At 44.2% G+C, this 15753-nt stretch overlaps 1 protein-coding gene across 3 annotated transcripts in view; it reads left to right on the top strand.

Annotated features, from left to right (window-relative positions):
- TRAF5 (TNF receptor associated factor 5) overlaps positions 1-15753 on the top strand; it is a 120244-nt gene that overhangs the window by 33533 nt on the left and 70958 nt on the right. For all 3 annotated transcript variants that reach the window (XM_029593268.1, XM_029593267.1, XM_029593266.1), the window contains exon 3: positions 2394-2451. In XM_029593268.1, the coding sequence (XP_029449128.1) occupies positions 2394-2451 (58 nt within the window). The remainder of the gene's footprint in view (positions 1-2393; positions 2452-15753) is intronic.

Below are 15753 nucleotides of genomic sequence, written 5' to 3'. Positions count from 1 at the left end.
AAATTTCCAGAGAAATTTATTGTTAAATATCAAGGGGTTCATTTGGTTTTCTATGACTCTCTTCAATTAGAGAAAGTTTTGGATGAAAGATCTGGATTGCAGTTTTGTGTGACGAATTCTGGTGATAATGAGTAGAATGTAGTCTGCTGTCATATTTCCTAAATTTGTTGCTTTTTCTTTTCTTTCTTTCCCTAGTTTTCCTCCTCCTCCCTTATTATTGAATAGTCATGTGACAAATAATTTTGATTTGCTTCTTTTACTTTAGTTTTCCAATTGTATATGCTGCATTTTTTCAGCAGTTTGAGTGTTTGCTTGGCTTGAATATTTGAAAATTGCAATCAATAAAATTTTAAAAAAGAAACACTTTCTGGTAATCAAAGTAGTATGTCATTTTAATTAACTACATTTTATTTCTCCCTCATAATCGCATAGCTGTAAAATATTGTACTGTCTTGCTTTGCTAAAAAGCTATTTTGTTTGAAATTTGGAGGATAGCATACACGCGCTCTTGCTCCAGGTTGCTCCATAATTTTGAAAACTGATTTGAGGTTTGCCTTCAAGTAAATTTTTGGGTACATGGTATTTTTGGAGACTGTCCAGAAAGTATGCTCAACACCTCCCTCCCCCCCCCCCCCCCCCCCCACGGGCACCCACACAGGCTGGGGACTTACCATGTGTTTTCTAGGAAGTCCTGTTATTTTATTGTTTTGGCATATGATTTTTAGGATAGCTTGATCTATTTTATTTTTAATGCAATTTTAATTTATTTTTGTTTCTAATGTATATTTTATTAATGTATTTTATTAATTTTAATGTTTATTATGTTGTAAACTGGTATGATGTTACCACGAATATCGGTATATAAAAATGAATAAAATTATTTTCAGCAGCCTCCAAGCACTGTGGGGGGGGGGGGGGGGGGAAAGGCTGAGTAGTAGAGAGGAATTTACTTCACGGAGTCCCTCTCTTCTCATCCTCCTCTAATCTCTCTTCACTCCTTTTATTTCTTTCCCTCTCTCCATGCTTCTGCCCTGAGAACAGGTGCTTTTCTACTTTCCCCTCCACCAGTGAATCAGCCCTTTTTATAGAATCGGGGAAAATTGTGCTTTTAGAAGAAAGATGGTTATAATCCTTACCAGCGTGGAAGAGGAGAAGCCACGGAGAGAGACATAAATCTAGATGGGGGTGTTCTGGATAATTTGGATGGGTTATTCAATAGTGCGGCTGTGTCGCTGAATATACCCAAATCAAACTTATCTGGATAACGTTAGGACTGCCTCGCAGCATGATCAGACTTAGCCAGATAACGCCAGTATTCAGCGTTTTCCGGCTGCGTTATCTGGATAAGTCAGCCCTACTCTGAAACACTCCCAATTTATCCATTCAAGTTTTCTTATCTGGATAAAAGCATAGCAGAATAAATTGGTGGTGGGAATTTCAAATCCTGTGGTGACTTGGGTGCACCAGCCAGCGGCTAATGGCAGCTGTCCCGGCCGGCCTCCATCCTGCCCCTTTTTTTCAGGGCCCGGCACTTGTGCGTATATCAGCACTTATACGCGCGGCTGGTACCTTCTGAAAATGCGCACAGGGCCCAACCACACGCGCAGGTGCCGGTATTTTCTCGCACGGCTGTTCTAAAATTCATCCGTTTGTGAATCTGGCCCTAAAACATTGTAATCGTAATGCCAAGAACTTTTCATTAATTGAAGCATTTATGTGAGTGTCAGTTTAGTCTATTGGTTGCAGCGCACAGCTGTGAGACCAGGACACCCATGTCTGAATCTTACCTCCAGCACTTCTTATAGGAATTAAAAAAATTTTTTTTAATTTAGAGCCGGCAGTTTCTTCCTATGTTTTATGCTTCCAGCTCATTTGGGACCAGAGCTGGGCTCATTATAATCCTTAATTCGCCGGTACCTGGAGGTTTTGTTTTCACTTTTTAATCCCTTCCCAACGTTAGTCCAGCTGTTGCAGTAACTGTCCTCAGCTGGGGGTGGACGGGGGACCATCCACCAGCGCTCCTCCTGGGACCCGGTAACCATGGGCTCTAAATCTGGGTATTTGCTGTTTCACCACAATGACCATGATGCACTCCTCCCACTGGGCTGCGAGTTCTATCTTTACAGCATCTCCAGACTGAGGAGGGGAGGGAGTGGAAGATCTGAGCTGTGAATCAAGCCCAGGTCCTTTTCACATGGCAGTGCCTCTCGAGCACCGTAACCTGCTTCTCAAAAGGTTTTAATCAAGTTACTTAAGTCCCTTGTGGCAAATGTTAGATTGTAACCACATCATCTATCTCATACAGCAATGTGTGTGTATATGCAGTACGTAAACATTACTATAAGTGGATAATTTTTTTAAAACAATATTCTTTTTCTCTTTTAATAACCTAGGGGGGTACCTGATGTACCAACTTGTCCTATAGACAATGAAATCATAAATCTTCACGAGGTAAGTCAAGGTGTTTGTCTTCATGTTTTAAAGGATTTTCGCCAGAGACGTAAATTGTATAAGGGAACACTTGAAGGTGAGGCCCATAATCTATCATTCCTGAGATTTGTGCAGGTCTTCAGTATTTTCTGAGCCCTACAACACGGGGACTGACATCATCCCATCCCTTTCCTGCCCTCGAGTACCAGCCTGTACACTGCACATATACCTTTAGGACACTGCCTTGTGTTCTTGTGAGGCGTACATTCTCTGAATTGGGATGGTGAATTGTCTGTCTTCATTTAAACCACTTCTAAACCAGAAAGAAGAGAGATTCACGGTAGAGCGATGCTTTCTGAATTTTTCAAACTGCATCCAGTTTTGTCCAGATATTCAGATCATGACTGATCTTTGTTGCCAAAATCTAATCCAGCCCTGCTGTGGTTCAGAGTCATATATTTGACCAGCTTCATCAAGCAAGGTTCAGGGTGGCTCTGAATAGAATACATTTTGAAAGTCACGTGCTGCCATAATGAAATCCATAAAAAAAAATCTTTCCTCAAGAGGAATATAAGCAGACTGCTTTAAAAGTCCTTAATTTAGAGAGCTTCTGAGGAAAGGATCTGTGTAACCTTGAAAGCTCATACACAAAAATCCTAGAAGTTAGGTACTGAGACAGAACATACAATTTGAATTTCAATCTAAACTAAGTAATACGTTTTCACTGGCCTAATTTAAAACATCTGCCACTAGCTTTCAAGAATTATCTCATCACCAGACAATTTAGGATAATCAGACACTTTGAAACAAACACAAAAGGACTCAGTATGGACATTGGCTTTCTCACCTGTTATCAGATATAGGCCCTTTCATCTGCAAAGTTTTATTGTCCCATCACCTCAATTATTTTCCCACCCTCTTACTAAACTGTTATGGCATATTTAAGCATTCTAAGATCTAAATGACTCTGTACTATTTAAAAGCATTGTAACTGCACGGTTTCTTCACTGACTTACTGAAGACAGGATAACTCTCAAAAGCTTGTCACAGATATATTAAATTAGTCCATTAAAAAGGTATCACCTACAACTTATTTGTTTAATCCTTAATTCCACAAACCTGAGCCAGTTTAAATTGGATTGAAAAACCCACCAAAAAAATTCAAAATGGGACCAGCCTAAATCAGATTGGCTCCCCTGGGCCAGAACATTGCCAGGTTCCTCCTTTGTATTCAATTTTTTTTTTCTCCAGTCCAAAATGTTCATTTTCAGTATTTGGTCTGCTATTACTGTGAAAGTGCTGGTGCTAGTCACTGACCAGTGAGAAGCCAGGTTTTATTGACTGGGGTAGAGTGCTGCTGAATTATTACACCTAGCTTACAAATAGATGACCATCAAGCAGCACTAGTTGAAGCACCAGAGGTCTGTCCTGATCTTGGCCATGAGAGGTTGTTTTTGCCCTGTAAATGGGGAAAAGTGTTGAGCTGGAGGTGAAACGGTAGGAACATCAGATGCCATGACATGATAATTTTATGAGTATCCAGTGTAGTCTTAAGGTTGTGTTAAGATTATTTTGTGTGTTGTTTAATTCCTAGCATGTGGATAGATGGATTCAGGATCAGTGGGTTATACACCTCTACCAGCAGATGGAGACAGAGCAAACTGATGTCACAGTATATATAGTTCTGCTGTGACATCAGCCTGCCAGTATTCTCCGTCTCCAGCAGATGGTGGATGTGCATTTCCTACTGGGGATTGCTTCAAAACTTAGAGGAGAATTAATAGGAGCTTTGTGTTTCCCTGCTGTTCTGTGTTGAGACCTAATGGTCCCTCCCCCAGTTGAGAATTCTTGAGGTGATTTCCCTGGTCCCTTAGATGAGTACCTCGGTCCAGTAGCTGGTCCTTCAGCCATTATGGACTTAGCTGATTTAAACAGCTGAAAGGCAGTGGGTGCAGGAAGCTGAGCGTGGCAGTGATGGTATATGTTCTCTTCCCCACAGCAGGAGACCGTCTCTGTACTCAGCCAGGAAAGGCTGAGCTCAGGTAGGTTTTTCTTTTAAAAAAAAAAAAAAAAGTCAAAGACAAAGTAGAGGGGTTGTTGTAGTAGGACTTCCTCCAGTCTCCATGCTTGGCATGCCGTTCTGACATTCGTTCCTGCTCCAGTAGGGGTTAAGGGACCTGAGCAGCCCAGTGGGCTAGGCCCCGCAGTTAGGCTTCTTGCTGTATGCAGGGTGGTAGGCCAAGGCGGCATTTTCCCACGCCTTTTTACTGCATGTTCAGCTGCCCTCTGCAGGACCATCGGTGCGTGCAAGTGCGTCCAGCTGTGTGTCTGAATTGTGCGCCCAGTTTCTTTTGGGTGTGCTGCCTGTGTGCACATTCTGGAACATATTGGTTGTTCTTCCAAGATTAGCACAGTAACAGTGCGCTTAAGTTTTGTGGCACATAGCATTGGGATACCTAAATTTTGTGCGCCTAAATATTTTAGCGAGAATTTGGCTGGACGCACATCTTCAGTTGCCTGTTAAGCATATTGAAGTACTACTGGTGCCTGTGGCTAAGAAACCTAAGCGTCTTTCCCTCTGTGCTGCCTGTCATATTCGGGCATCTCAGCCTGGAGTGTCCTCTAACATGTGCCGGCACTGCTTAGAGGCTCAGGGAGAATTATCTTCCTCTGGTTTTACTAAGCCTGGTTCTTCCCAGCCTGATGAGGGCCTGGTTAAGGACATATCAGAAGGGACACCTGACCTTGAAATTCCCTTGACTGGTTCCTCAACAGGAGACAGCAGCTCAGTGGGTGTTGCACAAGCACCTTCTGGTTTTGTCATGGATCCTTCTGCCTTTTCTTGGGTAGAATTATTTCAAGGATTGCAGTCCTTTCTTCAGGCTCAATCCTCAGCCCAGTCTAATCCTGTCAGGTCAGATTCTCAGGTGGTGGCCTTTCCCTGTTTCGGAACTACTATTAAGCACTGGAGTATACCTCGATTGACTGCAGGTACTCCCGATAGGAATCCAGGTGGCACTGATGATGAGGCAGACCTTGACTCTCTGAAGGATGGGGAAATTCCTCCGGGACTGGAACCATATAGGACTATGTTGTGGTTCTTTCATAGAGATGAACTGCCGGCCCTGATTTCCCAGACATTGAAAATGCTGGGAGCACCTGGGGCAGATTCCATGTCTGAACCAAAGAAAAATCCCATTTCCTAGCGTGTAGCCAGATGGACTCAGGACCAATGGGTATAGTGTACTCCTGATAGCAGATGGGAGACGGAGTCAGATTTCAAAGCTGACGTCAGCCTACATATACCCGTGCAGGAAGCTTAGCTCTTCAGTATTTCTCAGTCACCTAAAGCAGATACGGACATTTCCATGCACTAGAATAGTGTTAGCAATTTTAAAACAAAGAAGACGAGCCCCACTTTCCTGCGGTGATACCTAAGGGTCCTTCCCCCAGTCGAATTCCTGAGGTGATTTCAGAGATCCCTCAGAGGTAAGCCTCGGTCCGGTAGCCGGCTCCCGATGTGGACTTAGTCTCCATTGTGGCTTAGAGGCAGCAGGTGCAGAATCGAGCGTGGCGTCCCCCCGCAGCCGGAGACCGCCCGGCACAAGACTGGGAAACGCTGAGACCAGGTAAGATAGAAACCTCTTTTTAAGTATCCGGTCTCCGAGGCTCAAATAGCCGCACAGATTATCCCTTCTGGCATCTGTTAAATCAGGTTGAACAGCTCCGTCCGAGCTAGACCCCGATCCGGTGCAAGGGTCCACACATGTGGAGACCCTCCAGGGGGGTTCTCCATCTTGCCCTCGTGCTCGTCTGTGCCATTTCTCCCTCTTGACCGCCGAATTCTCCGCAAAACTGAGCCGGGCGCACAACAGACTTGTGCGCACAGCGGACCGCGCAATGGTGCCAGGTGCACAGTGGCCCGCATAAATGGCCCAGGCGCACAAAGTAGTAGCCTGTGCTCGCATCCCGCACGCACATCCTCAACACTAACAAGAACTAGAACCAAGAATAAAGTACAAATTACAAATAAAATAAAGTACGGTAGAAGATCAAATGAGATAGCTTCATTAGGGATGTTGTCCGGGTATCTCATTACCACAAACTTGTCCGGTCTCCCCCTTATCCCTGATTAATATCCCCAATGCCGTTCTTCCCCCCCCTCCCGTTTTCCCTATTGTATTATTCCAGATAACATGTAATGTGTAGGAACTTTATAAGGTGGCATCCAAGGTGCTAGTGATGTGGAGATATGGTCTGAATGTGTATGAGCTGTATCAATGAATTGAACATCAAACGGCAATAGTTTCCGTCTTAGTTGTTAGGCAGCCATGGTCCAATGTTGCGTATGTTGTATTATATAATCTCATATAATTTGTGATAGCTAGTCAGGTAACTCTTGCTACTTACTGCTGGAAGTCTCTGTTTAGTGGATCCACCCAACTCTGGGATGTCTATACTGCCTGTTGGGTTTGCTCCATCCAATGCAATATTGGGTACAGGCCATCAAACTGTAATCCAAGGTATTAAAGCAGTTTCCAATAGGCCTCAATCTTAATGCTCTCATGCAATAACAATATCACTGTAGCCAGACATGCTTCAGTGATTCTCTAATGTTTTGGTCATCGTGGGAGACAAGTAAGTTAGAAATGCAGACCATATTTTTTGATTAGCCGCAAATCTCTTTGGGGAAGCACTCTGGGCTACAACGTATTTGAAGGAGCATAGTTGGATCATTTTTCGGAACCAATGCTCATACTCGGGCCCTTTCTCATCCAGCCATTTTGATAAGATTACTCTCCGGCCTACCATTCCGGCTTTCCCAAGAAACATCTTGTTAACAGATTTGAGAGTAAGATCTAACAAGGTTGTGGTTCCAAAAAGTCATAAGTTAGGATGCAAGGGTAGCGGGAGTTGGAGAAATCGCTCACATTGTACCTTTAATTGCCGGATTATTGGACACTCCCAGAAACGGTGGAAGTAGGTACCTTCGTATAATCTACATTTTTGACATTTTATTTATTTATTTTTTTTATATACCGACATTCGATCTCAATCGAGATATCACACCAGTTTACATTCAGGTACTGTAGGTATTTCTCTATCCCCAGAGGGCTAGAGGGCTAATCCCGACGGAGTGCAGGCCTGCGCGATCGGCGCCGGAGACCCGCCAGGGTAAGGCCTAAAAACCTAAAACTCACCCCAGACGGGTCCCCACACCGACCACGAGGCTCCCACGCCGCCGGACCGAGCCCTCCTACTGCTGCGCTCCACCTCTGCCGTCCTGCCACACAGCCAGTCAGGTGATCCTCAGACAGCCAATCGGGCTGTCCCAGGCAGGATTTTAAATTTCTTCTCCCGCCGGCATCGCGCCGAAGGAGCGTGACAAAGGGGCCCGTCCCTTTGTGCGCCCCTTCGTGCAGACCCGAAGAGCATAACCCAGGACTCATTCCACTAAAACTCAATTGCCTAACCCTCCGTTCTACCCTCCTGCCCTCTTGGCACTTTGACTCCACAATTTTCCAAACTTTTCTCCTAGACCCCTCCCTCCCCTTGTATTCAATTTTGCTCCATGCACCCACTGGATCCGAACACAGGCTCTCCTCAGCTCAACACCCGCCCTGGTAAGCTTACACCCATTCAAGCCTTACATTTTCAAGGCTCTCTGTTGTGCTTTCTCTCAACCAAAACCTTCCTAGACTGAGAGTATTGTGCCTCTGCTATTGTGCCTCTAAAACTGTTCCTCTAAAACTGTACCTCTGCTATTGTGCCCTGCCCCCTAAATCCCCCCACAATGACTACCTTTCCCATTCCCAAACTCCGATACAATTTCCACAGACCCTCACCACACCTCCATACTCAAACACACCGTCAGCACAACTCCCTCCTCCCCATTATGCTCACTCCTCTCACACAACTACTAGGCATCTCAACCATTGCTATGCTGTTGATCAACACACAATCACTAACCAAAAAAACCCTTATCCTAAACGATCTGCTCCTAGACGAAAAACCTGATATCTGTGCCATCACAGAGACATGGTTGAAGGACACAGACTCCGTTCTTATTAATCAACTACCCAACACCGAATATGACATACATTCCATTCCCAGACCGAAAAAAAAAAGAGAGGGGGGGGGTTTACTCCTAGCCGCAAAGAAACACCTTAAACTTAAACAAATCCCAGTATTCCTCCCTGCCAAATATGAAGTGGGTCTTTTCAAATCATCCATCTTACAAATATGCCTTATATACACACCTCCCAGCATTTTAGATTCCGACATCTCCCCTATCATAGAATGCATTGCAGCAAACATCTCCAGAGATATACCCGCCATAGTCCTTGGAGACTTCAACTTCCATATCGACGTATTCCCACTCTCTCACAGCTGTGAAACATTCCTCTCATCTCTTAAGGCGATGGACCTCCATCAAATCATTTCCAGACCTACACACAAAGGTGGACACTCCCTCGACCTCATCTTCATGAACTCCCACCTCCCCCCACAACTCACCACATACACTCCCGTTCCCTGGTCGGACCACTTTCTTATTAAAACCTCATGCACAATCAAAAACATCATCAGCCAACCTAATACAAAAACCACAATACAATACAGAAGAGCCTGTCCTAGAGATGATCTTATTGACACCCTCTCTGACAACCTCAAAAACCTTGACCTCTCAAATCCCCAAACAGCCTTAACCATATCACTGAAGACACAGTTAACAAACTCTGCCCTTTAATAACTAAAGAGATCCTGCCTTCCACAAAAACTAAGCAACCCTGGTACACCCTTGAACTAAAACTACAAAAACACAATCTCAGAACTCAAGAAAAAATATGGCGCAAAGACCCATCTGCCAAGCAACTCGCCAAATACAAAACCCTATTACACGACTACAGAACCAACACCCTCAAAGCTAAACGTGACCACTACGCCTCCAAAATTCACGACTTTCAATTCAACCCAAGAGCCCTGTTCTCTCTTATCTCGAACCTCACCAAGACATCCCCAACGACCTCACCATGCGAGGACCCTTAAACCAAATGCAACCTACTCGCCCAATATTTCCACAATAAGATCGCCACCATTGCCTCCCGCTTTCCTCCTATGCCCCCACTGACCAATTCTACCCCTAAAGTATTTGACTTCAAAATGGACACATTCAAAAACACCTCCCCCTCTGAAATCGCTACTATACTTAAGAAGATGCGCCCCTCCACCCACCCCTATGATTTGATCCCTTCTAAAATGCTCTTGACCATTACTGACAGCATTTCCCAACCGCTAGCAGATATATTATCAACATCTCCATTTCCACTGGAGATGTTCCTACACAGCTCAAACTAGCCAAAGTCAAACCCATTCTCAAGAAACCGAAACTGGATCCTTCCAACTTGTCCAACTACCCGCCCTATCTCCAACCTTCCATTTGTCGCTAAAATCCTTGAAAAAACTGTCCACACCCAACTCTCAAACTACTTAGACCAACACCAAATACTCTACCCATCACAACACGGCTTTAGAAAGCGTTTCAGCATTGAAACGCTTCTTCTCTCCCTCACCGACATCATCAAAGGCTTTGACAAAGGTCACACATTCATCCTAGCCTTGTTAGACATCTCAGCAGCCTTCGATACTATCAACCACTCTATTCTACTCGACAGACTAGCTGACATAGGCATTGCTGGGACCCCACTTCACTGGTTCAAATCTTACATTAGTGATAGACACTTCAAGGTAAAAATTGAAAACCATGAATCCGAACCAATCGACATCACAAGGGGCGTACCTCAAGGCTCCTCACTATCATCCACCCTCTTTAACATATACCTCCTCCCCCTTTACCAGCTTCTCTCAAATCTCAGTCTCCCACACTTTGTCTACGCAGACGATGTACAGGTCCTAATACCCATAACTGATTCCATCTCCAATGCCCTAAAAAGATGGGGCAATGCCCTCACATCCATCAACCAGCTCCTTACCCAACTCAACCTAGCCCTAAACCCTAATAAAACTGAACTCATGATCATCTCACCTCAAGCCATCAACTCCTTACCTACTCTTTCAGCCAATTCACCCCTCCCCACTTTCTCCCAAACCGTAAGAGACCTAGGTGTCACACTTGACCCCAATTCAACCTTCAGAAATTTATCACCTCCACCATCAAAGACTGTTACTACAAACTACACACCCTCAAAAAACTTAAACCCATCCTGCATTTCAATGACTTTAGAACTGCCCTACAAGCCCTTATACTATCCAAAATAGATTACTCAAACGCTTTACTCCTAGGTCTCCCGAAGAACAGCCTTGCCCCCCTTCAGCTACTCCAAAATGCAGCTGCACGCATATTAACTGGCTCCCGTAGAAACGAACACATAACACCAGTTCTTAAACAACTTCACTGGCTTCCCATCACTGCCAGAATTCAGTTTAAAACTCTCACCCTCATACATAAAGCCATCCACAATCCTGACATGCTCTGGTTCTCAGACAGCTTACACATCCGTCTCTCTTCCAGACCTACCAGAACACCCTACACAGCAAATATTCACACTCCATCGCCCAAACATTTTCACCTTACCACCACCAAACAACGTGCACTATCCCTAGCTGGACCTTCCCTATGGAACTCCATTCCCACCCACCTATGCCTTGAGACCTGCTCCAAAAAATTCAGACACAATCTCAAGACCTGGCTCTTTACTCGAGCCTACACATGAACCCCCCAACCTGTCACTCCTCTCCCCCCACCAATCCCCCTGCCCCACAAGCACACCACCGATCCCCCACCTCCCCTCGCCCACCAAGCATACTACCGCTCTCCCCACTTCCTAACTCCATTCCCTAATTATTTTTGTAAATAATTCATCTGTATATAATGTTTTCATTGCGTATATCTAACCATTTTATTTCGCTTTTCAATTTGTACAGTATTACCTTTGTTTTTCCCCCCTCTTCCCCTCTACCCAGTTCACCTATCAGTTTCATTGTAAAGCCCAGTTGGCCACTTTATGTTACATGGAAATCGATGTGATGTTTTCCTAACGAATGTCGGTATACAAAAATTGCAAATAAGGGCTTACAATCTAAGTTTTTGTACCTGAGGCAAAGAAGGGTAAAGTGACTTGTCCAAGGCCACAAGGAGCGACAGCAGGACTTGAACCCTGGTCTCCTGGTTCATAGGACACTGCTCTAACCACTAGGCTATCCCTCCTCCCTCATAGCTTGGAAGCTTGGACATAACTTGGAAGCGGTGATCCACATCGTATAGGGGTGATGTACATTTGCCATAGAAATTTATAATGGGACTCTCTCAGAAGTATGTTATCTGAGATATCTGGCAAGATTGCGTAGTTATTTTTAAAATCTGTGAATGAGAGGGTGAAAAGGGGCCACCCTGCCACTTCGTATATATGCCTTGTAGTACCTTTGATTCTGTGCTCTTCAGCAATGCTTTTACCAAGGTTGATATGGTGGGACACTGTGTCCTCCTCCCCCCCCCCAATAGGATTTCCCTGATCTGTTTTGTCTACAGAGTATCGAACAGTTGCTGCGATTTGTTCTTTATAAAATGTTGTATGAAGGCAAAGAAATCTGTACCTGCTACCTGACGTTGTTGTTGTTGTTGTTGTATAAGCATTAGGGATCTTCCAGATATTGAGTCGAATAACTGGTAAATGTAAATTAATCCGTTATTCTGCCATCTCCTGAAGGTACTCATCTCTAAACCTGGAGCAAACAATGAATGATATGCAATTGTGATCATCGGGGATAGTCTGTGTGGGTGGTGCCAGTATGTGCATAACTGCATCCACGCCCTCCTACAAATCCCCAGTAACAAGTGTGGTTTAAGATGCGATGGTAACAGTTGACTATCAAGTTGGAGAAGACTGCTAAGTGAATGCACACTATACCATTCCAAGAGACTATGATTATAAGACAAAGTTTGCAAGCAAGAATATTCAGTCTCTCACATATCACAAACAGCACGCTAAATTATACATTTGCAGATTGGGAAGGCCTAATTCCCCCTCATCCGTGGGTCTCATTATGGTCTCCAGTGGCAATCTGGCCCGTCTGCCCTGCCAAAGATATGTTCGTAAGGCCCGGAGGAAAGGTTTATGGTCTCGCTTAACAACCCAAATGGGTAGCATCTGCAATATATATATAACCATTTGGGGAGAAGAATCATTTTAAAAAGTTGAATGCGTCCTATTAAGGAAAGGGGGCAGGGAGCTCCATCTAGTTAAGGTTGATGAGGTGTGATTTAGTAAGGGTTGTATATTGACTTTGTAAATATCTTGTATATGCAATGGAATTTTAATCCCTAAATATTTAAGTTTACTCGTCATCCATCTCAGAGGGAAGGGGCACGGCCAGTTCTGGTGAATAGTTCCTGTGATATCTATAGCTTCGGATTTATCCTGATTAATTTTAAGGCCTGCAAATCACCCACATTGATGCTGTAACTGTAACACTGCCGACAATGAGCTGTAGGGATCTGTGAGAAAAACTAACACATCGTCTGCAAACGCCACCACCTTGAAAATATGATCAAGACCCCCAAACCCTTTTATGTCAGGAGAAGCGGCTAGTCTTCGAAGCAAGGGATCAATAGAGAGTATATAGAGCAAAGGCGATAAAGGACAGCCCTGTCTAACTCCTCTCTGGATGTGGATGTCCCCTGATAAGAGCCCGTTAAACCGATCTCTCGCATTATGGCTATCATATAGAAGAAAGATATATTGTAAAAATTCATCCCGAAATCCAAACCTGCAAAGAACCGAGAACATGTATGGCCAGGACACTCGGTCATATGCTTTCTCAGAATCAAAGCCGATGGCTAAGGCTGGTATGTTTTAGTTTGACAAATAGTTAAACTAATCACAGCCTTTACCATGTTTGCGTTTGCTTTCCAATCTTTAACAAAGCCTACTTGGGTGGGGGAGATCAGTGAGGGCAATATTAAGTTTAGTCGTTCGGCGAGCACGTTAGCTAATAATTTTAAGTCACAATTGAGTAAGGAGATTGGCCTATAAGAAGCAGGTAGTAAGGGATCTTTGCCCGGTTTAGGAAGTACTGTGATATGAGCCAAATTAAAGGTGGCTGGGAACGCCTTTTGAGTAAGACCATCTACATAAAAGTTAGTCAAAGGCGCAAGTATATAAGCACTGAGAATTTTATAGAAATCAAATGAGAAGCCATCTGGGCCTGGAGATTTCCCTGATTGTACTGAGTTTATCGCTTGAAGCACTTCAAAAGTCTGGATGGGGCGATTTAGAAATTCTGATTGAGCAGTTGTAATATTAGGCAATAGGAGATTCTGAAAAAAGGTCTCCACTTCTCGTCCCTCAACCGGGTCTGCCGTATATAAAGTCTTATAGAAACATCTAAAGACTTCACTGATGTCCTTCTTTTTCGCAGTTATGTCTCCCATGTGTGTTTTCATGCGTGTGATATACGTTTTCTGTTTGGCAGATTGTACTAGATTTGCCATGAGTTTCCCAGGTTCGTTTCCAAACCGAAACAATTGTTCCCCATATTGGGCTCGGAAATTGAGAAGTGTGTTTAGTTGTCCTAAAAGACTGTAGTATGCAGTTCTTTTGGTGCTGGAAGGGTTTTGACTAAATTCACTTTTTGCGTACTTTAATAGGGTTTCTAACTGAAGGATATCCCCGTTCAGTGTTTTGTTTCGAAAATGGACAAACGCGATTATTTCCCCCCTTAAGAACGCTTTCCCTGTCTCCCAGAAGAGTTGGGGCTCGGAGATATGTTTGTTATTGATTAGGAAACTTTGCCACTTGTCTTTTAAGAACGTTTGGAATTTGAGATCAGCTTTAAGGTGGGTTGGAAACATCCAGAGACGTGGTGCTGTTGTGTTGGGTCTCGTGTTGAAAGTTACCAAGACCGGTGATTGGTCAGAAATTACTTGGGTTTCTATGTCTGTTTTGTCAACTTGGAAGAAAGATTCTGTAGAGACTAAAATGAGGTCTATGCGGTATAGTGAGAGATGGGATCTGGAAATATGGGTGTAATCCCTCTCTTCCGGGTGTAATGTTTGCCATATATCCGTTGAGTTGCTGACACAAGAATGCTATTCCAATTTTCTTTTTGATACTGTGTGCAAGTTTTTGTTGGTAAAGCCGGGTGTTTATCAGTAGTGGGGTCATGTGTGCAATTAGTCGCCCGCTAACAAGAAGGTTCCTTGCATGTGAGTGAGAAGGGCATTAACAAGATGAACAAAAAGGGATGTGAATAGGTATTGGGGGCATACAAATTGCATATAGTGATTAGCGTTCCAAGCCATTCTCCCTATCAATATAATATATCTGCCTTCCGGGTCTGTCATACATTTATGGACCTGAAAATTTGTGGTTTTGCTGATCAATATAGCCACTCCTGCCTTCCTATTTGGAGCAGCAACAAAGTGACATGAGCCCACCCACACCCTTTGAAGCTTCTGGCTTTCTGTGGCAGACAGATGGGTTTCTGTATGCAGGCGTTTGAGGTGAGAAAGTACCTTCTTCCTTTTTATAGGGGATCCCAAGCCGTTTACGTTCCAAGAGACTAATTTATTCATTGCTGTGGGGCCTTAGGGTGATATGGTGAAAGTGCACTACAATTAGGGAGTAGGGAGACACCCAGCCTAGCCTTCCCCCTCATCAAACCTAAAACATGTATGGAAGCTTGATACCATGCCATTAAGATGTGTAATACCTCCAATCCATCACAGGTGCAGATACCCATATCCTGCTGTGAAAACATACAAATAGGAAAACCCAGCGAGTTCCCCCCCATTCCCCTCCCTCTCCTTTGTCTACCCCATGCACCCCTGGTTCATTAAACGGGCTTCATTACCGAGCGGTCAAGGTCAAGTTCAACGTGCCCTGCTCCTTTCGCGATATTCTGAAATATTTTCCATTAAAGTATTCATAACCAGACATAGTATAATCAAAACATCTGCTCGCTCCTATGGCGGCACTTTGCTCTTTTAATCCTGGTGTCCGCGACTATGTATCTGCAGGTCGAAGGCCTCTTGTTGTTAAGGCCAGTGTCCGAGCCTCGATGGGTTCCTATGATTCCAAGATGAAAAAAAACCATGTCCAAGTGGGATGCTAACAGGGTGCGGCATCCCAGAGGAGGCCTTGAATGCATTGGTGCTGACCCCTGCCATTTCGATGGCATCCCGTGTCCGAGGAGTTCCCTAGCGACGCCAGCATTTCATATAACTCTAGTTCCTCTCGTACATCCATCTTCAAAGGCCGACCCGCAGTGGAGTTGTTAATAAATTCCAGGTGTGTTCCTACTCAT

Source organism: Rhinatrema bivittatum, chromosome 3 (assembly GCF_901001135.1).
Source record: "Rhinatrema bivittatum chromosome 3, aRhiBiv1.1, whole genome shotgun sequence".
Classification (NCBI taxonomy): domain Eukaryota; kingdom Metazoa; phylum Chordata; class Amphibia; order Gymnophiona; family Rhinatrematidae; genus Rhinatrema; species Rhinatrema bivittatum.
This window is presented reverse-complemented; position numbering and strand designations above follow the sequence as displayed.